The sequence below is a fragment of the Aulonocara stuartgranti genome (assembly GCF_965226115.1).
Source record: "Aulonocara stuartgranti genome assembly, chromosome: 7".
Taxonomy (NCBI): Eukaryota; Metazoa; Chordata; class Actinopteri; order Cichliformes; family Cichlidae; genus Aulonocara; species Aulonocara stuartgranti.
In genome coordinates, this window is record NC_138945.1 from 65,909,024 (window position 1) to 65,918,371 (window position 9,348).

The 9,348-nt window shown below is 40.5% G+C and overlaps 1 protein-coding gene across 6 annotated transcripts; it reads right to left on the reverse strand.

Moving 5' to 3' along the window:
- Nucleotides 1-102: 102 nt before the first annotated feature.
- On the reverse strand, nucleotides 103-9,170 carry LOC309710735 (thromboxane-A synthase-like). Of its 6 annotated transcripts, none has more exons than XM_082540470.1 (15): nucleotides 9,151-9,170; nucleotides 8,757-8,901; nucleotides 8,434-8,527; nucleotides 8,230-8,282; nucleotides 8,007-8,103; nucleotides 7,773-7,889; nucleotides 4,472-4,560; nucleotides 4,215-4,363; nucleotides 3,886-4,016; nucleotides 3,445-3,801; nucleotides 3,272-3,360; nucleotides 2,436-2,573; nucleotides 1,217-1,379; nucleotides 1,039-1,115; nucleotides 103-617 (listed from the first exon to the last, which is right to left on the reverse strand). In XM_082540470.1, the coding sequence occupies exons 2-15, from the start codon at nucleotides 8,849-8,851 to the stop codon at nucleotides 374-376; spliced, it is 1,893 nt and encodes a 630-aa protein (XP_082396596.1). In that variant the 5' UTR covers nucleotides 8,852-8,901; nucleotides 9,151-9,170; the 3' UTR covers nucleotides 103-373. The 6 variants fall into 6 exon arrangements, with proteins under 6 accessions (XP_082396596.1, XP_082396595.1, XP_082396598.1 ...); XM_082540469.1 differs by lacking the exon at nucleotides 9,151-9,170 and adding an exon at nucleotides 9,049-9,125; XM_082540471.1 differs by lacking the exon at nucleotides 9,151-9,170 and adding an exon at nucleotides 9,033-9,117 and having other exon boundaries at nucleotides 438-1,115.
- Between the last annotated feature and the right edge of the window lie 178 nt (nucleotides 9,171-9,348).

Below are 9,348 nucleotides of genomic sequence, written 5' to 3' on the forward strand. Positions count from 1 at the left end.
CCCATCTGCACCGGAGTGGAAAGGCTCTTCTTGCGTTTCCCAGAGAGACATTTGTGACATTGTTATATTAAACATGCCCAATTATTTCGTACGGAAGCACAAGATGATAATACCAAACATAACATTGTTACTTTTACAGAATATATTTAAAATATTCAATGATTTTTTTTCTGGATGGTACTGGACAGAGTCTTTTCCTGTCGTTTCTGGGTATTTGGTACAGATAGATCACCATATACAGAATGTGGGTTTAATTTCAGGTAACAGCAAATATAGCGTAATTCTCCTTTAGACTGGGACACAGAGGATTTTCATTTCTTGTGTGTTCTGGTGGTTTGTAACTCAACTGGTGTCAGATCAAGTACACTGACCATTAAAATTTAAGGATAAACCATTGATTTGCAACGTTTGCACAAAAAGTAGATGAAGCAGGTGAATAACAGTCGGGATTTAATGTGGCAAAATTAGCATGTGCCTCCTTTACATATGCTCCATCTTTTTGCCAAATATCATGGAATGGAGCCATTTGATTATTTGTGCTATTTTGCTGACAGACAGCACTGAAAACCTCAAAATCAGGACTGAAATCATAAGGCTGCCGGTCACAATTCCTCACACTGTTTGAAAGAGACAGTGAGTGATTAATCGGATCAACTTTCCTGTAAAAAATGATTCATTCAATGTTTTAAACAACAAGCGCATAAAAACTGCAATAAAGTGTCTATTTATATATGTGCATCAATACAGAAAATCTTCTTGTGAAATATTTTCTCATGTGGCATTCCTTCCATTTGATATGTAAATTGTCAAACTGTTCCAGTCACAAAATTATAGTTAATATTTTCTAAAACATTTGAATGAATCTGCAGTAAATCCCTTATTATATTTAGTACATTCAAATCTAAAATATTTCAATGTTGTGATTTTTCAAGCATCTCCCAAGTACTGGATTAACTTGAACTAAGACAGATGAACTTATTTTGCAGTCTGGTGAAAATGATCCAGTCATTCGATAGAGAAGTCAGCAGACAATCTCACTTGCTCCTTCTGGAAATTTTCACACAAACACCATTTTTAGGACCAAGAGTGCTTAACGACTTCAACTCAAGAGGAACCTGAAAAAAAGAGTGCCCTCGATAAAACAAACATCTTTTTTCAGGACTGGCTGTTAATGAACATTCATGAGATTTGCTGAGCAGCTCTAAGTCAAACGTACCTCAGTCTTAGAGCAAGCAGTGATGTTGAAGTTGTGGAACAGATGCATTAAAGCCAGTTTGATTTCAAGCTGGGCGAGCTTCATTCCCACACAGTTACGGGGGCCAGCCCCAAATGGTAGGTATACGAATGGATGTCGACTGGCCTTGGCCTCTGGTGTAAACCTGGGGATCAACAGCAAGTTGTTGTTTTTAAAGTTGAATGAAAAGCATTGGAAACTAAAAGACCACATTCTTAATGAGACAAATTTCTCTTGCTACTTTATACAATGGCATAAAACTACTGTTATCTTGAACTGAGATATTTAACTACATGAAAAATATTACATGATACAGTTCTGTTCATAGTTTTTATGGAAAGAATTTCTAGGCATAGCCATGTGACAGAAAGTTCCCATTTTGGTGACCTTTGAATCTCCTCGTTGCTATTTGCAGGTGATGTGGGTCTCTTGGCTTCATCTGGTGGTTGTCTCCAGCACTCACTGGAGCGGTTTCCAGCCGAGTATGAAGCGGCAAGAACGAGAATCACAACTCCAAGGTGGAGGCCATGGTTCTTAGCTGAAAAGGGTGGAGTGCCTACTCTTTTCAGGGATGAGTTGCTACCCCAAGTGCAGGGGTTTAAGTATCTGAGGGTCTTATGAAGACCCTCAGAAGTGAGGGAAAAATAGAGTGGGAAATTGACAGACAGATTGGGGCCACTGCTGAAGAGATGTGGAGGCTGCATTGGTTCGTTGTGGTAAAGAAAGAGCAGAGCATGAAAGCAAAACTCTCAATCCAAGTCCAGCAACTCCAAGTCCAGCAACTGGTCTCTTCAGTTTCCAGACTGTTGTTAAAAAGAGGAGATACTACTAACTGATACTACTAACTACTGACACTGCAATGTGCCAACTCCCAACAAATTCAAAATCAAGCTATATCTCAGTTTAAATGTTCTATTTTGAATAAATTATGGGTTTATAAGATTTGTAAATAAATGCATTGTTTTTATTTATATTTTACACTGTGTCCCAACTTTTTGAATTGAGATTGTATTTGTGGGTTGCAGATGTGATAATTTCACTACACAAAAGTGTTTACCACACCCAAAAAATGTATTTGTACCACTGTACAGAAAAATATTTAATATGTTGTTAATATACAGCTGAAATCATGTTAATAAGTCAACATTTGACTGCAGTCATAAGTCAGTCTCTTTACTCGTTTCAGACAGAACTGAAGCACCTCTCAGGAATGAACTTCTCAGGCTCGGGCCAGTGTTCTGGGTCATAATGGAGGAAGCCTGCAGGGATCTCCAGTATTGCTCCTTTAGGAAGTTGCTGACCATTCACCACACAGTCATGATCTATTTCTCGTGCAAACCTTAGTGGGAAAATTTCAAAATTACACAGTTACAGAATGGTCACACACAGTATCGACAGAAGAGCTGTAACTTTATTTACTTTATTTATTTACTTTATTACGTTATGTAATTCCCTGACCACTGCCACCCCCAGAGAAACTAAAGGGGGAAAACAGTGAAAATAAATTTAACATCATTATCAGAACTGTTATTTCCTTAATTTATTTGGACTTTTAAGCTCTATTGCTTTTTGCTGTCAGTTATAGTTGCCATTGCCTCTCTTGCCTCCCCTGCTCTCTATTTCTGTACATAGCTCCATTCAAAGAAGAAGAGTTTAAGCGTAATGATAGCTACAAAAGCATTTTTAATGCATCTGGATCCAAATGTGAACAGAGCTTAACCCAAATGTCAAAAGATCAGAAAACATCTGCATTGCTGAACCCATCTTTGATCTTTCAACAGTAATGATGATGATGATAATAATAATAATAATAATAATAATAATAATAATAATAATAATAATAATAATAATAAGAAGAAGAAGAAGAAGAAGAAGAAGAAGAAGAAGAAGAAGAAGAAGAAGAAGGAGGATTTTCCGGATGATAGCATTATGGCTATACCCCATGAAAAGCTAATTAAGGGACAATGCTGAAAATCTTCCTATATCACAGGGTACCAAAGCTACCCCACTGTAGCCCCAATTGACATCCTTCTTTACCTGAATCCAGGAGGGTAGAGGCGTAATGCTTCACATATAACCATGTCCAAATACTTCAGCTCCTGCACATTTGTGTAATCAGGTGAGTCCTACAAAGCAAACAGCATGACAATCAATGACTGTCCACAACTGCATGAATCAAAATAGATCAGAACCAACTGTAAAACACTCACATGTCTAGTGTAGAAATCATCCACCTCTTTCTGTACTTTGAGTTGACATTCAGGGTGGAGGGCCAAGAGGTAGCAGGTGAACGCCAGAGTGCTGCTACTGGTTTCATAGCCTGCCAGGAGGAAGATGAAAGCCTGACCAACAATCTCATCCTCAGTCATCATCTTTTTCTGTGGACGCCTGACAGACGGCTCCTGTGAATGAGGAAGGTCATTTTCCTGAACTTTGCCTGAAGACTGGGTCTGCTGGTTGTTGTCACTGATCTCATCGGTGTCATTTGAAGTGTCAAAGCGCTCCAATGACACACACTCTTCGGTGGTTCGAGCATCTAACATCAGCTGAAGGAAGTCTCTACGTCTCTACGTGTAAAAGAAATAAATAAGAAAGATAGGAAAATGACAGTTTCAAAGCCACACACAGATTTAGGAAAGTCTGAGATTCACCTGCTCAGGAGGCTGCTCCTCTCTCTGTTTGATGATTTTGTGAATGCTGTTAATGAAGAAATGACTCATCTTGTCTTGTCTTTTGTTGGGTATGAACCTCGACAGAGGAGCCATGATGGAGGGAAAAGCAACTAAAGACAGAAACACACAAATCTGCAGAGAACTGTATACACAGGTATATCAACAAAAATGCTTAAATACTTCTTTGGCATATTCTACATCTATTTAACCTTTCTGAAATTCTTTCTTACAATTCTTTGTGATCAACTTTCTCTTTTAATGTCCTACATAAATATCTGAAATTCAATTGTGTTATAATAATGACTCACAGAAAAGTAACAAGACAGACTTGAAGAAATCATTGGTGAAGGCAATCTGAGCGTGTTGGACAAGTGGGTCATCTGGGTTATTCTGCGAGTCCACCTGAGTTGCAAATGCCACACTGGCAATAACATCCATGGTAAAGTAGCCAAAGTATCTGCAAAATAGCATCAAATTTTAGAAATATGAACAGTGAAAGAAAAAATACAGTAGAAGTAAAGTAGACAAACTGCTTTCAGGCTTTCATCATTGTTTATGTATTTACCTGTGGATATCAAAGGCCTCTCCTGACTCAGCGTAGACATGCAAATTCTTCATCAGGGTATCAATGGCTGTGTTGATGAGCGGAACCATCTACACTCAAATGGAGAGATAATGACAGATGCAAAATAGTCCTATAAACACTTCAGTGAATCATAATGGGTCCATAAACATAAAAAATGGGGGACAGGTCCATGTAATTCCATAAACACCACTACCACAGCTACTTAAATTACACATACAACATAGTTCCAGGAATCTAAGTTGTCAGTTGGGATCCTATGTTGTCGGGAGGCTTTTGCAATCTGGTAGGGTCTCCCATGTCAAATTGGTCCTGGGTGAGGAACCAGACGAAGGGCGATTCAGACAACTATTGTCAGTGCAAAAACAAGGGAACAGTTTACCCTGCGCTTCATAGGGTTACTGGGACACCACCCTGGAGTCATGCCTGTAGAGGGTGCGTGGGGTTCCATGCCTTAGCCTATGGGGCACGGCTGGGCGCAGGGTATTGGGACATGGAATGTCACCCCTCTGTTGTGGAAAGAGCCTGAGCTAGTGCTTGAGATTGAATGATACCGGCTATATATAGTTGGGCTCACCTCAAAGCATGACTTGGACCCTAGAACCAGCCTCCCGGAGAGGGGCTGGGCTCCAGCCTGGTAGTGATGTGTTGGTCGCGAACGAAATGGCTCTTAGAGCCGGATCTTTGACGTGAACGACGCGAGCCAGCTCCTTATTGCGAGCCGTGGTTTTTTCTTTTTCTTTCTCCCACCCTCTGTCGCACTTTTTTCCCGCTTCACTCCACATGCAAGCCTTGTGCTTTGCGCTGGGCAGAGGGGGGAGGGGCGGTAGTTACACTCGCAGTAGCACAGGAACAGAGCGGGAGGGAGAGAGAGAGAAAGAGAGCCAGGGACAACAACGTCACATTAGAAAGGTATAGTAATCATCCACAACTTTTTTCAGTTGTGGATGATAAAGGATTCAGAAAGTTTATTCATGCAGGTCCATATGACAGAGAATATGCATCTTCTTTTTGTTTTCATATTTTAATTTATATTTAATTGTGTTGTGGTTTGCAGTGTTTTGTGTTGTTTCATTTTAAATTTGTTTAAAAGGAAAAAGCTGAAAATGTAAATAGTTAAAAGTTGAACTGTGACTAGTTGGTTTTTGTATTATATGATTTATTTATTACATTTTATGTGGAGTGAATAAATAAAAGTATATTTACGGTGGCCCCTACAAACAAAGCACGTACAAACTTCAAAACACGTACAAACCCTGAAGCACGTACAAACTTCAAAACACGTACAAACCCTGAAGCACGTAAAAACTCCAAAACACGTACAAAACACAACAGAAGTGCTCCAGGATGCTAGGCCCAGTGTTGAGCTTTTGTTACCTCGTGGCTACACAAGCCAGCAAGTACCAACGACCGGATTTGGTGTGTGGTAGTAACAGGTAAATGAACATATATGAATGCTTGTGTATAAATACACAAACAATACACATATGCTTTCAATTGTGTAATTTAAGTGATCTAGGTAGCTCTGTTTTGAAGTTCAGTTAACGCTAGAAATGTGTTTTGGAGTTTGTATGTGTTTTGTGTCTAGGGGTCACTGTATATTTTTATATATAAACATATATAAATAAAACCACTTTTTTTTACATTAGTAATTCCTTTTGTGCATAATTTTATATTATTGTTAATAATAAATTAATTAAAGCAACAAAACAACCTGAAGAGCCGGTTGGGAGCCGAAAGAGCCGGCTCTCTAAAAAGAGCCAGAATTCCCATCACTACAGCCTGGAGTTGCTCTCGCTGAGAGGCAGCAGGCTGGGGTGGTTATTCTGTTATGCCAGGGGCGATTTTAGCCCAATCAAAGCACCCCCCCAAAGATTTCTTCCTTTTTTTGACAATATTTGCTATTTGTGTGACACACTGCTAAAAATATAAAAAGCATACAGTACTTGGTTGAGACATAACATTTGGTTTGTTCCAGCTCCACTCTCCCCTGCTCTGGCTCTAGTGCTGTTGCTGCCAGAGCGCTGCTGGCTGAGACGCAGCAGAGCGGAGGTGGAAGTGCCTGGTTTAAAACAGGACTGTTTAGCTGCATTTTACCTTCAGTTACTGTCCGAAAGTCTCCTTATATTTCAATCGCATCGCTATAAGTGCAATGTTAATTTCTGCCGATAAGTTCCACTTTGTTCTTACTGTTTGCTGCGGTGATGACGTCACATGCTTTTACGACAGTCCTGCCGTATCACGAGTCGGAGGAGCACTAGGCATGTTTTTCTCCATGAGTGCGGGGGAATAGCGATCTCCAGCCGTGTGCGTTCCTGTGCAAATAGCCACACGTCTGTCCACCCCTCCCACCATGTTCAAACATAAATTTCAATCAATTTTATTATTGTATCATCAGATCTGTGGCTGTATCGACACTCGAGTGCCAACTGATCACCACCTGGTGGTGAGTTGGATCAGGTGGGGAGGGAGGATGCTGGACAAACCTGGTGCACCCAAACGTGTAGTGAGGGTGTCTGAATAGACCATGTTCAGCACCTCCACAGCTGAGGCTGCTGCACTGAGCTGCAACTGTAAGGTGTTTTGTACCTTGGTGGTAAACAAACCGAATGGTGGACACCGGAGGTAAAAGGAGGTATCAAGCTGAAGAAGGAAGCCTGTCAGGCTTGGCTAGCCTGTAGGACTCCAGGAACAGCTCTTGGGTGCCAATAGACCAAGCGGAACACGGCTCAGGCAGTGGCTGCAGCAAAAACCTGGATGTGTTGGGTGTTTCCTGGACAGAATATCTAGTTGTATCCAGGTGGTGGGGGGGTTTCCACTTTGGTGGCCTCAGGATTTCATCTTAGCGTTTTGGCTTCATTAGGTGATGACTTCCAGTTTGCACTGGAGCAGTTCGTGACTGAGTACAAAGCAGCATGAATGAGAATTAGCACCTCCAATCCAAGACCATGGTTCACAGCTGGAAAAGAGTGGAGTGGCCACTCTGGGTCATGGACAAGTTACTGTCCCAGGTGGAGGGATTTAAGTATCTTGGGATGTTGTTCATGAGTAGCTTGCAAGAGAGAAGAGAGAGCTTAGGATAAAAGTGAAGCTCTCGAGTTACCGGTCTACGTCCCCCCCAGATGAGCTGGAAGAGGTGACTGGGGTGAGAAATTTGGCCTTCCCGTCTCAGAATGTTGCACTGGCGACCCAAACCCGGATAAGCACCAGAAGATGAGATGTGATGTCATGTATCTTATTTCATCTTATCTTATCTCACTTAATGAGAACTTTATTTTCTCACTTCTTTCATCTTGGCAGCACTGAAAGATGGGGTCAGGACACTCCGTACTCGTTTCCACTGTTCATTCCTTAACTGGAGAAGGCAATCAGATACAGGCTTTTTGGCAAACACAAATTTCTGCAGAGAGATAAGAGAGCACAGGCAAAACAATCTGTAATAACCCCTCAGTAACTCTTGTGTGACAATCAGGAATAAACACACATGTTGCATCTTTGCTTTGTATAATTTCCTTACATTCCTGTTAGGGAAGTTGCTGAAGTCCTTCACCAGCAATTGTCTGAGCATATCAGGGTCTGCTACCACTATCACTGGTGTCCGGCCCAAATAATACCTGAAGTATGAGTCCAGACAAAACATGATGGGTAAAGTATCATCTCAAACTGTAGATTATTTATAGAAGCAAAATATTCACAATCTTATTTCAGTAGTTGCTGTTGTAGGATGTATTTTTACTTACCCACATACTTTACCATATGTTTTGACAAGATCATTCAGAGGTTTGAAAAAACCCTGAAAAGAATATTTGAAAAACACAGTCGATGTAACAGTCAGCTGACAATAATGACACAAATATGAGAACAAGGACACCATCCCAGTTTGATGCAAAATCAAGCAGACATTGAAGGTAACTCTGGTCTTCCTTTGTTACACTGTATCTTACCTGCTGAAACATGAATAAGTTCCCAAAGAAAGGCACTGGCTTCGGATGTTTGATGCCACATCGTGAGAGGACTGAGAAGGGATGGACTGAATACCTACAGGCAAAAGTGTTGAAATGTGTTGTTTGTAGGTTGAATGAAAAGAATTTGTGTCAAATGCAGTAAAGAACAGAGCTCACCTTTACCTGGATTCTGTCTAGAGTTATTGTTGCATTCGTTTGCACTGCCTGCTCTATAAAATGTCAATGTATGTGTTTTATGGCACTAGCAGATTATCTACGTGTCCTTATTTCCCTTGAAAAAAGTGTATCATTGACATACTCACCAGTAGAGGAGACCAAGAAAAATGAGGAAGAGTGTCACAGATATTTTGCTGGTCTCAGTGTTGAATACATTTAGAAAGTCACCTGCACCCTGCATGTTGGAAAATCTTCTCTCAGTTTTCAATCATTAATAGGAGAAAAAGGGCCCTGGAGAGAAAAACAGCAAAAAAGAATTAGTTATACTAATATTTTTATTCAATACTTTAGTCATGACTTTCACTAGAACAAAGCATTTAAAGGTATTGTGCAGAAATTCAGGCTTTTGGGGAAATAAACACCTGCCAAAGACCATACATCTATTCCATGTTGTCAAGCCGCTTTGTCCCCGATCAGTTGTGTAGTTTCTTCCAAGACTTTCTACTTACTGAAGCTTTTTTTGTAGCCTTGAGAACTCACCTGAAGAGGAGAGATGTCTGTTCCTATTGTATCCACTTCTGTTTTGTGCACACAAATGTTAAACCACAGATAAAATAGTAACTACAGATTTGGATTGCCTCACCACCTCCATAAATGAGACAGAGCAGGGTAAAGGTAATGAGTTAAAGAGCTGCTATTGCACAAACTTTTAGGGGTCCATAGTTCAGCTTTGCTTTT